The sequence below is a fragment of the Thunnus maccoyii genome, chromosome 7 (genome assembly GCF_910596095.1).
Source record: "Thunnus maccoyii chromosome 7, fThuMac1.1, whole genome shotgun sequence".
Classification (NCBI taxonomy): domain Eukaryota; kingdom Metazoa; phylum Chordata; class Actinopteri; order Scombriformes; family Scombridae; genus Thunnus; species Thunnus maccoyii.
The window spans coordinates 11651534-11670703 of NC_056539.1; the positions used below are offsets into that span (position 1 = coordinate 11651534).

Consider the following 19170-nt stretch of genomic DNA (forward strand, 5'->3'; position numbering starts at 1 on the left):
AGACGTGGGTCAGCAGTGAGGTATATTAAAGACGAGAGTGACTCACGGCATCTTGAGACATACAATCCAAAACATCAACACTTGTTAACACTACCACAGGGACATGACTGGAGGGTTACGAGTCAAATGATCACCTCATCAAAATATCAATGCTTGTCCAGGTCAAACAAGGCCTTAGGAAGTGAGTGGGATAAGCAAAGTTGCTGACGAATTGGCTGATAAGAAATTAGCTTTACCTACTAGTGGTGTGACTCTAGGGACAGCAACGTTGTCCATCACTTTGGTCCAGACTGAAATATCTTAACAATTAGATGTATTGCCATTACTGCCTTTTTTGCTGCCCTGACTATGTAGCATCATCATGAGGTTGACATTTTATTGTCTAAATAAAAGAGCTCAAAACAAAATTATATATTTTAACACACCAACCAAAATGTGAGAATTAACGTTAGGCAACAAAAGTTTGTGTGAAGTTTTTTCAAAACTGTCAGTGAAACAGCTTCTTATTTAATCGGTTTTATATTGTGTGTCTTACACACAATACATGTGAACAGGATTCACCTTTTCAAAGTGAAAGTGCAAGTGGTTTGGTATGAAACTGGAACTTGTATAAATGGGAAATGGGGAAAAGAATGAGGGTGTAAGATGAGTTTGAGGAGTGGATGATTATCTCAACGCACGACTACAACATGAACTTCCAGAGTGAGCTGGAGGGATTGTTGGCCATTAGGTGTTACAGTTTTGAATAGTTGAACACTGTTTTCATCACAATTTGAAACATACTGTATTACAAGTAATTAATGGGTACTGAGTTACACAAAACCTTCCGTTATAAGGTTATTACCTGAGGAATTTTTCTTTTACCTGAGGATACTTTATAACTGCCTCCTAATATGTTTACAATCATTTTAAAGACTTTTTAAGGCAAATCTCCATCATATATTGTTGATTTGAAGCCTCACTACACTTAAAGTGTAAATATACACTAAATTGTTTTTGTTTTTTTGTTTTGTTTTGATTTTTTAAACTGCACATATAATCACATATAGTACCAGTCAAAAGTTTGGACACACCTCTTCATTAAAGGGTTTTTCTTTATTTTTTACTATTTTCTACATTGTAGAACAATACTGAAGTCTTCAAAACTACAAAATAACACATGAAATTGATTAATTATTGAAAAAACAGAATGTTTCATATTTTAGGTTCCTCAAAGTAGCCACTGTTTGCCTTGATGACAGCTTTGCACACTATTGGCAATGTGTCCTTTAACTCTGGAATATATGACTTGACTGTGTCAAAAGGGCTGAAGCTGGAGATATTTTATTTATTTATATATTTTATTTTATTTGTTTTAGTGTTCCACCTTTTTCATTTTACTGTCTTGAGTCATTTATTTTATTGTCTTTATAACTGTTTCCTTCACTTACAGTGTTAGTTTTTGGCTTTAATTAAGTATCTTCCTGTGTTTTATTATATTTATTCGAGCAATTTCATTTTAAATTTCTACTTTCTGTACAGTTTCCATTTGTAAAGTTTATTTTGTAAAAGTTTCATTTTGTTTTTTTGTTTGTTTTTTTTCTTGTACAATGTTTTGTTTTGTTTTTTAAAAAAATTAAGACATTCTGTCTTAAGACATTCTGTGATGTCATTTTGTGACATCACAAAGTGACATTACATCATGCCAGTCCTTTGAGACATCACAAAGCTCGTGACATCATCTGGTTTTACAGAGCTTTATCAAGTTAGAATCAGTCAGACCTCATTTGGTTTAGCCAGTGCCAGCGTTCACAAGTTATCTCCTGTGAGACGATTTCGACTTTGTACACGATGAACATGGAAAAACAGAAAAACATGGATGTAACATTCATGCTAGTTCCTCTTAATGCAGCAGAGAAGAGGAAAATTAAAAGGAGGAAGGTCAACGGAGGAGAGCCAGTCGTTTTCGTGGAGCCCTCAACCTCCACAAGAAAACGATTAGAACCAAAGGCTCCTTCGGAACAAGCCATGAGGAAAAACAAAGGACCTTCAAAAAACCCTGTCATTTTCCTAGATAAATCAGCCTCCACCAAGACACCAGAGGTGAACATTACTTTTGGGTGTCCATCAACCCAAAAGAAGCCTGTTTCAGGTCAGTGTTCAGCCTCCAAGAAAGAGGTTGCTTCTCATTCCATCAATGTGAGAAGACAGAGGGAGCCGTATGTTTCAGGAGAGCGTTCAGCCTCCAAAAAAGAGGCAAAGGCTGCTTCTCAACAACCTGCCGTCCAGACCCAGATGAGGAATTGGACCAAACAGAGGGAGCGTAAAGCTAAAGTTCCCTCTGAGGTATCTGCAACTCTGCCTCGTGTCACAGAGAAAGACAAGCAGATCAAACCAAAAGAGGTCATCAGTTTGGTGAGGACCACCTTAGACCACCTGACTGCTGAAACATTTAAGGACCTTATGACTAAGCTGCAAAACGTGACAGTGGACTCAGAAGAGAGGTTGAACTCAGTCATCAACCTCATCTTTGAGAAGGCCATGTCGAGGCCAGACTCATCTGCACTGTACGCCAACATGTGCCGCTGCCTAACAAAAGTAAGTCAATCATCTGTTCTTATCTCTTAACTTTTAAGATACAGCAGTATACATTATATTATACACATTAATAATAGAGATAAACAATCAACTGCGCATTGAGACAAAAAGACACAAAACATAAAATCAGGTCTGAATTGATTAAGTTATTTTGATCAAACAATTGAATTTGAATTTGAGTTCAAACAAAGTGAGCTCTGAGCATTAAAAAAAAGAAAAATAAGACCACACTTTTAAAGTTAGCTTAATTTGCAGCAATTATAACTTAATTTTGTGTCTCAAATGTTCATGACAGGATTGAGGAAATAAAGCAGCACACGTTTATCACTTTTAACTCCACCGTTAATGATATTTTATTCATTTATTTCCATATGAATATTACATTGTTTTCAAATGGATGTGAGTTGACCATTTTCTAACAGATTCCTTATGGTTTTCTCTTTTTCAGATGATAGTCCCCGCAAAAGACCTGAAACTCCCTGGCAGTTTTCAAACGCTACTTATCAGGCGCTGCCAGGCTGAGTTTGTGAAGCACCACGGCAAGGATGAGACCTTTGAGCAGATGCAGAGTAAAGATGTAAGTTTAATTATCACAACTACCAAATTCTTGGAAGAGCAAGAGGAAGAGCACCAGCGACTGAGGAATGAGCTGGACAACGCCGAAGCATCCAGTCGCTCTGTATCAAACATTAAGTTTATTGCAGAGCTCTTCAGGCTGAAGATGTTGAGTGAGGCTGCGGTGCATAGCTGTATGCAGAGACTCCTAAACAACCAGGACGAAGAGTCTCTGGAGTGTATCTGTACTCTCCTGAACAGCATTGGTAAGGAGTTAGAGCTACTGACACCAAAGAAAATCATGGACAGTTACTTCAGGAAAGTGGCTGATATCATTAAACAGGGAAAGACGTCATCAAGAGTGTCTGACCTGCTGAAAAACATAGCAGATCTCAGACACAGGAACTGGATACCTGAATGCATAGACATGGACCAGATTGTTATGGAAGATGAGCATTCAGGTGACAGTACCAACAGCCTCTCCTCTTCATCGTCCTCCTCGTCATCTTCAGGACACTCCACCATTCATCAGACATCTGCTGTGGTACAATTGTCATCAGAGTCTGCAGTCTGCAAAGAAGAACCAGCTTTGCCATCACTGGATGCGGACTCCAGCTCTGCTAATCAGCATATTCAAGACAGTGAGGAGAGTCACCCGTTTGACAAGCAGAATGATAAACAGGAGGATAATAGCCACCCAGAGTTGAATAAAGAAGAGACTCGCCAAACTCTTTCTTTCACTCCATTTCAACACTCATTGACCGAGGATGAGATGGAGATCTTCGCAGAGGCTATAATTGACAAGTATCTGAGGACAGATGACTTGAAAGAGGTGCTGCACATCGTCTCACACCTCAACAGCCCATCAGTCCTCTATATTTTTGTCAGGAATGCTGTAGACTTGACGTTCGAGTGTGGCAGCAGGACTCGGCGGCAGGTGGGCATGTTGCTGCTTGAGCTTGTCAAATCGGGGGCTCTGCACACAGAGCAGTTCTTCAGAGGATTGAAGGAGATCTTGCAGGTCGCGGATTACATTTCCACAGATGTGCCTGAGATATGGCTCTGCCTTGCTGAGGTCCTCAGCCCCGTGCTGCATGAGGGAGGCATCTCCATGGCAGAGCTCTTTGGGGAAATCCAAACTCTTGTGCCTCTTGGACCAGCTGGTGTGCTATTGGCTCATATCCTCACCATCTTGTCCAGCAGCATCTCACTGAAGACCATCAAAGCGATGTGGAACAACGCTGGAGTCAAATGGCAGGATTTCCTTCACAGCGGTGACGACATCAGAAAGTTTACTGCCAACTGGAAGGTGGAGTACACCGACGGATAGGAGGCTGACTCTAACAATCTGTAGAGTTAGACCTCCTCTACTTGTCCACCAACAAAAACACCACCCCCCACAATCCCTCTACCTCAACTCCAACCTTCCCAAACATCTCCTTCTCCTCAGCTTTCCTCAATTGGCCCCTTTCATTTTTATTTAACAACAACTCAAAGAAATTTGTTGTTAAATAAAAATGAATCTAAATTTGGGCGGCACGGTGGTGCAGTGGTTAGCACTGTCACCTCACAGAAGTTCTGGATTCAAACCTGCTTCTTTCTGTGTGGAGTTTGCACGTTCTCCCCGTGTCAGCGTGGGTTTCCTCCGGGTTGTCCGGTTTCCTCCCACAGTCCAAAGACTTGCAGGTTAGGTTAATTGGTGACTCTAAATTGCCCCTTGGTGCGAATGTGAACGTTTTTGTCTATATATGTCAACTGCGATCAAATGACGACCTGTCCAGATGACCTGTGTGGATAAGAAATATTGGATTGAAATCTCTGGTTCCTTTGTCTTCAAACATTATACCTTTATATTGCATATCCCTATTTTAACACTGCTAGGTACAGTAAGCAATATACTATAATGTTACATCACAAATACCATCAAAGGAACTATTTTAACAAATATGAGTGGGGAAAACAATAAAAAATATTTCCATTTAGCTGATGTCTCCTGTTGTTGCAAATACACTTTTATTCTGTTTTCATTTCTTTAGTTGTTGCACAATTCAGTGTCTAGGTTTTTGTGCCACTGAGAGCAACATGGCTGCAAAGCAAGTTTTGGTGACAAAGAGTTAATAGTCAACAATCTTTCCAATATGAATAAAAATTAGATTCAGGTGAAATCAAATGAGCCAAAAAATGACAAAGGAGGAGCTTTATGTATTAATTCTCTATTAATATCCTTAGAGGCCTCTTCACTGAGACAATGACTCAAATCACCACCAAACATGTTTATTGACTGCGTGACTTACCTGTTAAAACATGCTGACAGGTAAACACACATACTCAGTCTGCTGTCATATGTAATATGATATTAACCTCAAAGTCATTTTGTAGAGGTGTATTTTGGGCCTCTGTATGATGGCTGGCTTTTCTCCCCACTTCAGAGTTTGGCTGTTCATAACCCATCCCTTTACTGAAGTTAATCCACTTCAACTCTTAAAGATTGCTCTCTAATGGCAGGTGAACAATTTTATTGACAAATCATGAGAGCTTAAAGTGTGAATTTTACTCTTGATACACAAATAAAAGTTTTAAAAACATAAAATGTTTTAGATCATATCTACCGGGAGGAAATTACTGAGAGCTCTGAACAAAATTATACATTTGGTCATACCAACCACCAACCAAAATATTAGAAATAACATTAAGCAAAAAGATTGGGTGTCTTTTTAAAATTATCAGTGAAACAGCTTCTTATTAAATTGGTTTTATATTATGTGTTATACCTGCTAAACATCAGCATGTTTGCATTGTCATTGTGAGGATGTTAGCCCACCGATGTTAGCATTTAGCTCAAAGCACAAATGGGCCTTTATACAGCTTAAAAGAGTTGCTAGCATGGATGTAGCCTCTCTTGTCTCCTATCTTGTTTCGATCCCAGCTTACATTCTACTTATCATCAGGTAACTCATGCCTGATAGAAACAATACAAGACAGAAACTGAAGAAGAGAAGGTTAACAGAGACTAAAAGAGAAACATGTTGAAATAGAGACATGAGCTTCCTTAAAGGGGACAGATCATGCACATTCTGGTGTCTATATTTTTTTTCTGGGGCTATACTGGTATATCTTTGCATGGTTTACAGTTCATTACACTGGCCCTTTATGCTGCCCCTCAGTTCAGCATCTAAAACAGACCGTTTTAGCTCCTGTCTGTCTAAGGCCCCCATCCTGATGAGACCACACTCTTCTAATTGGCTAGTTTCAGGAAGCTGTTCCTCAGCTGACTTCTGCTGGATCCGGAGCATGGATGTATAATAAAACCTGGATACAGCGCCGCTGCTCAGCCTTGCTTCTAAATCTGCCCAGTGGTCACCTGTGGTATTGTAGTGAAAAAGTCCCCTGTGGCCCAAAAAGCATTTTCTCCATAGACCACCACTGTAAAAGAGATGTCTATATAAAACTGTTGGCAGGACACCTCCAACTGCAAATAAGGTCAATTATGACTCTAGCTATTATGAGTTTTTGATCCATGAAGGTTTTGTATTAGTAAAACTTTACCAGAGCCCGGAAAAGCGATTTTAAAATCTGTGATGTCCTCACAATGTAAAGTCTACGGGTCATGTGGGAACTGGCCGGCAGGAGACTACTGCACGTATTCAGTGGGCTGTACACCCATAAGTAAGCTCAGAAGTTAGAAACTTTTTTGGCTCATGCGCCAGGCGAGCAATTCTTATTGGACTGAATAGGCGCCATCTTTGAGTCTAGTATCCAGATCTTATAATGCATCCATGCTCCAGAGGCTACGTCAACAAACAGTAGTAGTCAGATTTCACTTCTTTTTCACATTCTTTACTTAAAATGGAAACTTCTTAAATACATCTGTACATGTTCAAGCCGAAATATGCAACTGGAAAACATGAACAACCTATGGAACAACCTTAGCAACAAAGACTACAGAACAGACAGCCGTTTGTGGGTATGTGTGAACAATCTGACATCAGTTCGGTGGAGGAAGTAAAGGTAACTTTGCAAATGAAGCGTTCAGATCAGATTGAAGCCTGGGCTTTTGACTCTCAGGGAGCATTTCTACATACGTTCACCTCATGTTTTGGAACTTTGACCATGTTTATAGACAAAATATAAGCATGACAAAACATCACAAAAAGCATATTATGTCCCCTTTAAGAAACATTGTACATGGCTGTGAACTATGTTGAGACTCACGTGAGATCTGATCTCACATCTCATCTTATCTTAGTCATGTTTGTGAAACACAAGCAAACAAATAGCCCCTGATATGGATTAATGGCAGCTTGTTGGATTTTAAAATCTTTTTTTTTTTCTTTTAACATTTTTAGACCCAACGATGTCATGCTTTAAGGAAATCACAGTATGATAACAGTTGAAGAGTTTAGTTTTAAACAGGCATTAGTGCAAGTAGTAATTTTCAGCCCCCACAAAATATAGGCTTCATAGCACAATCCTACCTAACTCACATGAGGCTGATTTCATTCTGCCAATGGAAAAGCCTGTTCAAAAGAATATCGCATGTAGATGGTGAAATCAGCTTTACTGAAATGGACATTTTTACCACAGGGGTATTGTACAGTAGCCCCTACAGGGTATTATCAAATGCACTTCATTGTACTAAACAAAGGTGAGTGAGTAAACAAGTTGTCATAAAAATTAGACTTTAATTTAATTACATTCCTGACAACAAGTTCAAAGCAGATGGCAGACATCAGACATCAGCACCAACTATAAAAGTTCTTTCTAATTTTTCCAACATAGCATGTATTTATCAAGGCTGTGAGACAGTTAAGTGACAATGAGGTGTTTGATGATTCATTTCTAAAGCAGGGTTATATCGCTAATGTTGTGAGACGCAGCTGTAAATTTGCAAAGTCCGAATATAGAAAACAGGAAACAACTTCCCGTAATGACAAACAAAAACAAAAAAAGATCTGCTTTCTACAAATTGTGCTCATTTAATCAGAACTAACAAGTGTTCTTGAAAGAAAATTGTGTTAGGTGTTAGGTGCCCCCTTCCCCTTTTTTGCCTCCCTCATCTCTTCTCACACCACCCGCCTCCTTCACAGTGTGCTTCTCAGCTGTGGGTTTACTGATTAGCCTGATTCATAAATAAGTAATCAAAGCGAGAGCAGCGACATTCCACTCGCCCTTATTATCAGCCTGCTTTATCACACATCACACAAACACATATCATTCACATACACACACACATGCACACGCTCTGCCTATTTTGATCCCCTTTTACTACTCCTTTGTGTTGTGTTTTAGGATCACTGGGGGAAAGCTTGAATGACTGAGAGACAGAACTGGAGTCAGTTTCTCTCCTGGTCTGACGAAACTTACAACAGTCAGAATAACAAAGAGATTTGGAGGGATGGAATGTGTGTGTGTGTGTGTGTGTGTGTGTGTATTATGTGTGTGTGTGTGTGTGTGTGGTGGGGGTGTGTGTGTGTGTGGAGAAGAGGTGGGGGGGGGGGGGGGGGGGAGGCAGAGGGACAGTGAGATGGAAAAAAGAGAGGGAAACATACAGTCAGTGTGAGTGTGACTAAACTGACTGCAGCAGAATGACTCACCCTGTTGCTATGGCAACCTAAAGACACGCTCTCCTCTAATGTGCGATTTCAACGGCTGGTGGAGCGGCGCGGCATAAAGGGGGGAGAAAATGTACATTTCCGGAAATCACTGAAGGAAAGGGTTGCAGAGGGCAGTGCACAGGTGCACGCAGTGAGCATAAATGCCTCTGTATCAAAAAAGGCATTAACAAAAACAAAGACAAAAAGCTCAGAAACCACACCTCTCTCTCTCTCTCGCTCTCTCTCTCTCTCTGTCTCTCAGCACTGCAGTATGAAACCCAGCGGCTTCTTTTCCACTGTAGTGGACTGATGTGTGTGGGTGTTTAGCTCGAATGCCCTTGGTAAGTAAAAGCCTGGGTAAAGTCTGGCCTCCCACCACAAAACTACACAAAAGGCAAAGCTTTTATTATTCCAGTAATTCATATGTTCTTCCTGTGATGTGTAACAACTGGAAATCTTCCTATTATATATTTCCATTCATTTTCAAGTGAATGTACATCAACAAATTACAAATAACACAGCATAATCATGGAAATAAAGATGAAAAAAATCTAACTGGAGAATATCTTGTTTCTGTTTTGTAACTGAGTTAATAGTGAATATGAGATTAACTTCTGTCATCACAGTCAATAGAAATGTTTCTGAATTAAGTTGTGTTAAAATACTCCGTGTCCTCACTTCGCGTGGAAGAGGAAGTACTCCTATTTCCCACCACACATAAACAAGATTCCAATCTGACATACTTAACCTACAATTAATTGGCAATAGAAAATGAATGCGGCCATTCCCTTCTCCATGTCCTACCGTTCTGGAGGTGGAAGAAACAAAGAAGTAAGGGGAGAGAAGAATGATGGTCCTCATGTTTAATTTAATTGGGTCCTGTGTGGACACAGTTCCAGGCAGCTCATTAAGCTCTACTATGGAAAAATAAATGTACCAATTCAAACACTAACACAATAAAACAAGATAGGCTCATAAATAAATAGACATAATTTCCCCTGCGACCCCAAAGACAGGTCTGACATCAAGAGTAGTTTTTATACTGTTCTTCTATCAGATAAACATGTAATAACAGGGGAATAAAAAGATTATTCTCTTTAACTTCTGACTGCCTGCCACAGGAACACGCTGACAGCGTCTGCGATTGAGGGGGCTTGGCTATAAACGGCTCCAAAGAGGCTGTTACATCGTAACCTTTTGTCACCTTGTTTGACTCATCAAAAAGTCACCGCAATAGGAGTGGGAAGACGAAAAAGTTGTTTCATAAAAATAACAAAGGGAAAGAGTGCTACTTCAGTTAAAATGAGAAGTTTTACAAAAATCCTGAAATTGCTGCTACACTCAGCATCTCAAAAGATCCAAAGACAATTTACAATTAATTGAATACAAACCTCAAACTGATTTTTTTTTTTTACACCATTGTTGAAATAAAGTCTGCATCTAGCATAAACTCAGCACAAGATCATGTGAGATTATGCATATTGATTCTGTATTCAGTCATGAATGATCAATGTGAGTGTGTGTATCTGGATGTCTGCACGTGTGTGTGTGTGTGTGTTGGCTTGCTAGAGGGCTGACACCGGCACCATGCTGCAATTAGCCAAACAAGAGACAATGACATATTGAGCACTGCTAGCACCGTCTGTTAGTCAGCCTGCAAATCCCTCTTCAGGCCATACCTGCTGACACGACACGACTACAGTATCATCCCGAACAGCATCACACGCTATTTCACGTTCAGACAAGTCAAAGTTTGAGAGAACTAAACTCGACATTGTTGAGTAAATTCTATAAAGTGCTTAAATTTAAGTTTTAGTATAATGCATTCTTAGACGAAAGCTAACGACTTCTTTTATGGGTCTCTAATTTTCTAATACGTTCCAAATAATTTCTGGGAAAGTTTCACAGAAAGAAGTATGTAATTTGGTACTAATTATAGGGGAAGTGCAGAGAGTGTTTAATTGCTACATTTCTAATTACTTGATTCGAGGTCATTGTTAGTGTGAACAGAGAGTCTTTTAGTCAGTGTACAGCAGGTCTGCTGAACATGTAAAAATGTGAAATTTGTTTACAGGCAAGCATATAAATCAACATATATGAAGTATAAAGTTTCCAATAATTAATAAATAATGCATGAATATTAGGTATTGGGTTTTTAAGGAAATTGTTATTTTCTATGTCCTAAGTGACAAATTACTCTGTCCTGGATTGCTTATCAGGAAACTTCCTTGGACATTATTAGTAAATTATAGACCCTTAAAATAAAACATGCTTAGCGTTTTATTCATTCATATCATCATTTTCAGTCTCAAGATTTGAACTCATAATGATAGATTGTGAAGATGGTGAATAGCGATAGAAAATATGTGCTCAGTGTGAAAAAGCAAACCTGTAGACACAGTAAAATGTTAACTGTCCCACCCACGCTTCCGCCAAACTACACAGAGCCATCATGACTTATTAGTGGGATTCGCTATTGCAGCAACAAGAACATGATCCCTCACTGGCTTCCAACCAGCAAATACCAGTCTCTCCCAGGTTCCACCTTCAGTGTGCTACTGTGACTGACTTTAACTAATGATTTTAATGGGTATGCAATTTTATACTATACAGTATACACCCCTTTTGTTTGATGGTAGTACAGTAAACTGGCAATCTGCCAATAGCATCCCAGCATTAGCCTTTTTGCTACCCACACAGCTCCTTATTTATAATAAATCGAATCTCTTTAGTTTATTACCATCAGAATTTACAGATACCGTCACTGTGTGTCGACAGTCATTTGTATACTGCCATAGCACGTTCAAACTGCAAGCCCCAAGGGTTAAGACCCACTGAAGGCAGCAACTTTATGCAAATAAGGGAGAATTTCACCAGTAAGTGATGCAGTGAAGCTGATGAAGTGGCTTGATGGTAGACCAAAAAGCTATGGGGAGATGTTTTGTGGAGGAGAAAATAATTGTTGCCGTTGCAGGAATTCCCCTGTTATACGACCCTTCCCTACCAGATTACAGGACAAGGACAAAAGAAATGCAGCTTTTGCACAAAGTAGCGCAAATTGTCGGAGAATAGTGGGTTGTTTGCCACAGTACGTTCTGTATTTTGTTACTTTTTAAAGTGTTGTAAGCAATTTTTGCTGAATCCATCAAAGCCTGTAGACATGTGGCTGTTCTAGCACAAACACATTATGCCTGTTTATTTCTAAGTCATACTGTCTGATACATCCACATCACATTAACCAGGAAAATACTATAGTAAGGAAGAGGCAGAAAAATCCCAAAACGTAAGTTCCCCACCACTTATAAATGGAACAGATCATCATTACCAGGCTATCATCATGCCAGCTCTTTTACCACCTAACCCTGCCATGATGGAGTACCTCATCACACGGGAGAAAAGCCATTTCCCTTGAGGATCCCCTCTGTGAGTCTGTGGCGAGTATGAAAGGTGGCTCGGTTAGGGGAAACAAAGTTTGGAGGGGTAGACTAGAGGAAGGGGAAGAGAGTACAAGATTTAAGTTAAGAGCAATGAAAAAGAGCAGAGGAGTCAGGGAGGACTGAAATGTTGCTGAATATGTGTATTTGCTATGTATGAGACAGCTGAGTAAGAGATGAATAAGAGAGCTGAATAAGAACGGGGAGACACATTCAGAGACTTAATTTGTTGTGTTTATCCCTGAAAAATGTTTGGCACAAACAGAAGGTCTAGACAGCATTCAGCAAAAATAAGGTCATGTTACGTAACAGTCACCCTTGATGTTGTGTTAATATTTAATGCATCCTATTTCCTTCTCAATTGCTCCCAAATATTCTCTCACCACTCATGTTTTACAGGTTTAAGTTATTTTAATTGATGTTGAACAAAGTAGCACTTCCCTTACTGCTCAAACCTGACAGAGAGAAATAAAAAAGTAATTTCATTAATAATATATCCATAATTTTTTTTTGTTGTTGTTGTAATAAACAGCTTTGTTAATAATTTACAAGCAGTGTTTACTTGCAGTCACATCCCTCACAGCCCTTTCCCTGCCATTATCCTCTCATGACTCTCCAGGTCAAGGCCATATGCAGCACACACTTACTTGGGGGTGAATGACATCACTCTCCCCAGAGAAGGGCTGATCTTCTTCCTCACAAAACAACAAACATCCTGAGGAAAGGACAGAACAAGAAGGAAAATCTAACTGTAATAATTCACTCATGCTTCATTAAGATTTTGATTTTAAAGTTTTTATACTATTTGATCTCCACTTCCTTTGCAGACATGATTTCACCAAACAGTCTAGCATTATTTGTTATCCTGAGGTAAACAAGTCAGCAGCAGGGGCAGAGACAGTACACTGACTCTCTGCCAGCTTGTTAGCAGATAAGAAACAAGCTCACAGGTCTACAAAAGAAACTGACAAATGCGGGACAAAGATGTGCACCAGTGTGTGTTGTGCAGGAAGTCTGTGACTAAAAAAAACAACAAAAAAGCAGGGGTCGTGACTAGTGTCATCTCATTATGGAGTGTGCCCTTTCTCTTTCACACATTTCAATCAGTCCACTCATGACACACACACACACACACACACACACACACAAAGTACTGGAGCTTCTCTGGTCTTAATTAGGGCCTGGTGGAAACAGTTGGCACATGTTCAGATTCACCCTCCCCACTAGAAAATTAAGTTAAAATTAAATTAAGTTTGTCATTCATAAATATCAAAATACAATTTCAATTAAGAATAACGGTAGAAGTGAACCTTTAATGTATAGTTAGACTCTATTCCCTGCATCAAAAATTACGTTTTGCAGTGGACACCCAAGCATAGATATAATTAAAGCTGCAAGCAGCGTTGGTCAGGACCTCGCACTCTGGCCCATCAGGATCAGATCATTTTGCTTTTTAAAAATGAGGGATATTTCTTACAAGTGTGGTGTGCTTTTATTTTGAAAGTTTGATTGACAGGATGAGAATTTTCTGCAGGGTGAGACACCTGTGTCATCAAAATTATGCCAGTTTTGGGCCCATTCACTTGAATTTCAATTAGTAAATTGAAAACTCTTGATGAGTTTCTGTGTAAAACAAATTATTTTCCTAATGTTCATCAAGCCTATTTTTAGAAAAGGAAAGACTTTTAACCCACATGACCTGGTCAAAGTTTGATTGACATGTGTACTGTCAGATGTGTAGAGACAATAAGTAACTGCAGCTGGACACAGAAAAACACTCATATATTTGAATGGAGAGTGTGAGCGAACCCACACCTTTTTGAAGATTTGCTGCTTCCACATAGTTTTAGATACAAACTTCATTTTAACTTTAAATGAGTCACGAGACTTTGACCTATAAATCTTGAATTTACATGTTTTTTCTATCTTTTATTGTTTTTGAGATATTAGAGTGTGAGTTTTAAAGTCTTTTCTTGCTCCTCCTGTGATTTTATAATGAGTGTGTATTGCGGAATGTTTCACAGCACTGAGGGAGTGACATCACCAGGAGCAGTTGGAGAGGAGGATTTTAGAGTACGCTTTTTGTGAAATCTCCTCATAAATCCCATAACTTTGGCCAAATCTTACATTAAAAATCATATTTTTTGGTAGGAAATTTCGTTGTGAATCCATTGATACAGGCTTGAAAGTAGTCAGGAGTTTAGACGTCAGAAGCCTCTGTTTGACACAAAGTCCATGCCCATAGATTGCCTCCCCATTGGTTTACATTGTAAGGTGAGATGTGGCACTGCAACTTTCAGGGCTTACTAAATCCAAACCGTTCGAGTTATTACAAAGTTTACAGCACAACTTTTTTCAGCATAGTGTCATAAGTCACCTATTAAAGTTTGAAGCCAATACCATTAACGCCCTCAGAGGAGATAGCGTTTGTTCGGGGGCCAAAATTGGGGCAAAGTCTTATTTTGAAAGGCTAATTGCGGACTTCCTGTTGGATTTAGATCAGGGGTGTCAGCGTATGATTTGTAGGTCTTGATGAGACAAATAATTGAGTTTTGGTTTGATTTCTCTACAACATTCCTACGGGCCGTGGCGGCCATTTTAGTTACATAGGTGGCGCTAGAGAGCACATTTTGGCACTTTAGGGGTTAATTTTTACATTTTATCAAATTTTTCACCAGACCTGATGTGCGTGCCAAATTTGGTGAGTTTTTGAGCATGTTTAGGGGGTCAAATTTAGGTGTGATATCCCGTAATAATAAAGAAAGAAAGAAAGTAAGAAACAAACAAACACACAAAAAACAATAGGGTCCTCGCCCTTTTGGGCTCAGTCACTAATAATATGAGCCACGAGGAAATGTCAAAATTTCCCTCCAACCTACTTCAGCCACCTGTGACAAATCACAGAAACATACTACTTAATAAAAAAAAATGATACAACAAACCAGTTGATGTTTCAACGTGTTTCAAATGGCCTTCAGCTAAGGCGTCACACAAAAGAAACACAGAGGGTCTATAATAGATGGTTTCACAATGGTTACATTCACTGTCACTATAATACTCCACGTGTCCTCAGTAGGTGGCTTTTTCCTGTCAAGATTACATATCGTCCAGGAGACAAAAATTACCCACATGTCCTTCCTATTGCCAAAAATATTGAATAGCACAGCCCACTACATGTAACACACAGCATCCTCTCTGTGAGAGCTGTGAGCAATGTTTGGAGATGGAGGGATGAAGACCTTTTGTTTTGTAACAGCTCACAGAGCAAGAGTGATGCCGGCTGAGCCACAGGGGCATGAGGTAGGTAGCTGTGAGTGACTCTGTGTGTGTGTGTGTGTGTGTGTGTGTGTGTAGGCTTTTTTATAACCTAACTGAGTGAAGTACTATGTGTGTATGCGTGGGCACAAGTGTGGAAGGTGTAAGTGTAGTGAAGAGTGTATGATGCGTGGGAGGTGCATGTGTGTGCTTCCATGTACTGTAGGCAGAGATGTACACATGGGGAAACATTGGTTTCTTTGTGCTGTTGTCACATGTACGGCCCATGTTTGCTTGCCTTGTTAGCATCCCGCTCTTGTAATCGCCAATATACATTTTTTACACACACACATACACACACTTTTTCTTCCTTTTTCCTGCAACTAAGAGCTCCTCTGCCCACTCCCATTCTGCAACGTTAAACAGCTCATCTTACTCTGCCACCTCCACCGCTGCAGTTACATAAAAAAAGCATTAAAAGGGGCAATTATCTGTGACTTTCAAAGAGTTCAACAATGAACAGGAAATGTTCACAGGAGAGTGATTTTTGGACTGTCATGCTCAACCTGGGCCTCAAGGTTTAGAAAGACTTTTTTTTTTTAAATCTTGAATCATAAATGGCCATTTCAGACATTGTGCTATATAACAGGGTTTCTCAACCTTTTCTGGCCAATTTTAGATCCTAAATGCATGATGTCAACAATCAGAGCTGTCAGGTGCTCAAGTTGATTGTTAGTAAGGTTCATTTTTTGATTCTATTTTCAAGACAGGGTTAGGGGTTAGGCAAGCTCCAAATGGATTAACCTTTTCCACTCCCCCCTCTTACCATAGACCCATTTTTGTCTTTGTCAGGGGGGACAGGGGATCTTTAGGGGGAGATAGCAGGTGAACAGTATATGCCACGTAGAAGTGGTATACATCATCTGAAAGCTGGGAATCTGAAGATTAATTTAAGATGCAGTTTTTCTAGTCATGAATCTGTAATACACATTGTGTTTTAGTTAGGGCACCTATTCAAATTTTGAAAGTTTAGAATGTATAAAGGCCTGAACATTAGGATAGAAGTACATGTACAATTATGTATCATAAGTTGTGGCAGCAATATTTGGCTTGATACCATTTCTTACACAGATTTGGTGCAAAATTTAAACATTTTTGACCAATAGAGAACTGATAAAAATAGTCAAAAATACCTCCAAAATACCACATTAAGGCACCAAGACCTTGAGGAACACCAAAGAAAAATTCATGCTGTGATTTGATATCAAAAACGTTTGACATTTGGAGATTTCTGGAAGGTGATTGGATGGTGAGCACTTCTGTTCTTGAAATTGCTCAGAAACCCTCTTATTGTCAATATACATAGGAAAGCCATACAAGTTTATGGTTGTAGAGTTTCATGAGGCTTTGATTTTCGTAGAGGTCACAATAGGTCATTTATACAGTGAGGTCAAGTTTCATAAAATGGTCTCACTACAATGAAATGGCTACGGTGGGGACTAACATCATCACACATTAATACAGTTGGGCTCATTGAGTCCACAAGTCATTTCCAATTTCAAGACTGTTTAGGGACCCCAGTATGAAGAAATATTCAAACACACCATTTTTAGAATAGGTGAAAATTACACATTTATACTGCATGCAAAAAACTGCATGGTTTTTGCCCAAAACTGCATGGGATTAGCATAAAGTGGGCATGTCTGTAAAGGGGAGACTTGTGGGTACCCACAGAACCCATTTTCATGTTTTACTGTCTCTAAACTACCTTGATTTCTTGTTACTTATCGGCCAACATATACAACAGTACCAATATATCTCAATTTTAGAAATGTGTTGCATATGAAGTGACTCCACGTTAGGGTAAAAAGGGTACTTTCAGTATTTACTAAGGGTACTATTGAATATCTATTAAAGTGGCATTCTTTCTGATAGCAGTAAGGCAAGGCTTAGATCTGTGGCCCAGCGAACATATTCCACTTGAAGAGGTGAGGTGCTTCTGCTGCTGGTCATTAATACTGCATAGGCATCAGCATGTTGCCACCGCTCATTGTAAGTCGCCCCTAATGTTCATATTTACACTGAGAGGGGTAATTAATTCTAAAGACCCATCTGCCCTTTTGCTTGTTTAAATATTTATACAGCAGTCAGTCTTTTTTCAGTTACCATTTATTCTCAGCCACTGTCACCCCATTTTGCCTGGCACTGTATGGAAACAGCTATGGCAGCGAGATTGATTTAATTCTCTGGAATAATTCACTGCTGTTGATGACCAGAGAGAGGTTGGCGAAGGAGGCTCATTAATCAACTTGTCGAACAGTCGTCTGTGATATATATAAAAAAAGAAAAAAACAGCTGCACATATCAAGAGTTGCAATGTGAAAATATGTTGGCAGGGACAGCTACAGTAATAATAGTATCCACATGAATGTGCCAGTTTTTGCATTTGACTGATTCATTTTCCCCTTGAATGCAGTGAATCAAAGTCACATGGTTTTCAGAGCTGTCACATGGCACTCAATTTTGAACGACAGAATCAAAACTTTCCCTCCTCTGTTTGGTTTTATTTATCTGTTTCTGACAGCTTTCACGTAACAGCGGCAATGGATACACTTCAGTCTTTTGTTTCCATGGTAACTGCTGCCAGCATGAGCAACAGCTCTTGTGTAGTCAAGAGTATTTAAAGGGCTAGCTTGCAGAGAGACAGACTGGGAAGTTGGAGGTATAAAGATGCATTTTTAAGTCTGACAGTTAATATGAAAATATTAATACTCTAGAAATAAAAATTACTCAGACAGCTGATGCTTCCCTGTTGCATCTGAAAAATGGATGAATATTGTTTTTTCTTAGTTTTTTCAAAGCAATAACAGTCTAGTTTCATATTTTTACATTTGAACCATGGGGTGTCTCACATAGGCTGCATCACTATATATGTGTCAGATCCCCGTGAACAGTTTGATGAGTACAGGTCTGATGGCAATTCAGTCTGTGCTGCCAAGAAATCCATTTCAACAAAACAGGCAGGGCAAACACATAAGATGATAATGAAAGGCTCCAAACAAGTGCGCTTCATTTCAACACAATACAGGTTACAAAAAAGGAGCCCAGAACACAAGGCTCTATGCAAATGACCCAAAACAAAAGCTTACCGCTAATTGTGTCCCTCTTTAAAAAAAAATAAAATAAAAATACTACTAAAGACGTTGTTGCATTTCATCTAAAATGTAATCTGCACTTCATTTTGTGGAGCACTTTCTCTCAGGTGTATATGAAGGCTGAATGAAATGAAAGTATGAAAGAGAGAACAGAAGAGTGATTACTCACTTATGCTGTGCAATGTGTTGTATCGAGAAGGGTCATATTCAAGCATCCCGGAACAATGGAAAACAGCCACTATTTTCAGTGTAATTTAAGAAGAAGCAGCAAACATGTTCTGTATTGTTTTCAGAATCTGGTCAAATAACTGTGTAATGATTTTCCATCAAGCTCCTCAGCAGTTTTTCGACGGACGTATTTTGCAAAGGATGACATTACCTTTTATATTTATTTTCGTAAACTAACATGCCATTATGTTTTCTATTATACCTGCTGCATACTCCAGGGGGAAAATGTATTTCATAAGGTACTGACAGATAACCCTTTGGTGGTAAAATTGTGCAACCGAAATGAAAATGAAACCCTCACAAGAGAGAGAGAGACTTGTTTTACACCTGTGAGTCATATCTGGATATCTGGATTACATCCACAGCTGACAC

The 19170-nt window shown here is 39.3% G+C and overlaps 1 protein-coding gene across 1 annotated transcript; it reads left to right on the forward strand.

The window, feature by feature from the left end:
• The first annotated feature begins 1693 nt into the window (after positions 1-1693).
• Positions 1694-6550, forward strand: LOC121899840 (eukaryotic translation initiation factor 4 gamma 1-like). Its single transcript, XM_042415558.1, has 2 exons — positions 1694-2577; positions 3026-6550. Exons 1-2 carry the CDS (start codon positions 1831-1833, stop codon positions 4460-4462), a joined length of 2184 nt encoding a protein of 727 aa, XP_042271492.1. The 5' UTR covers positions 1694-1830; the 3' UTR covers positions 4463-6550.
• Positions 6551-19170: the final 12620 nt, after the last annotated feature.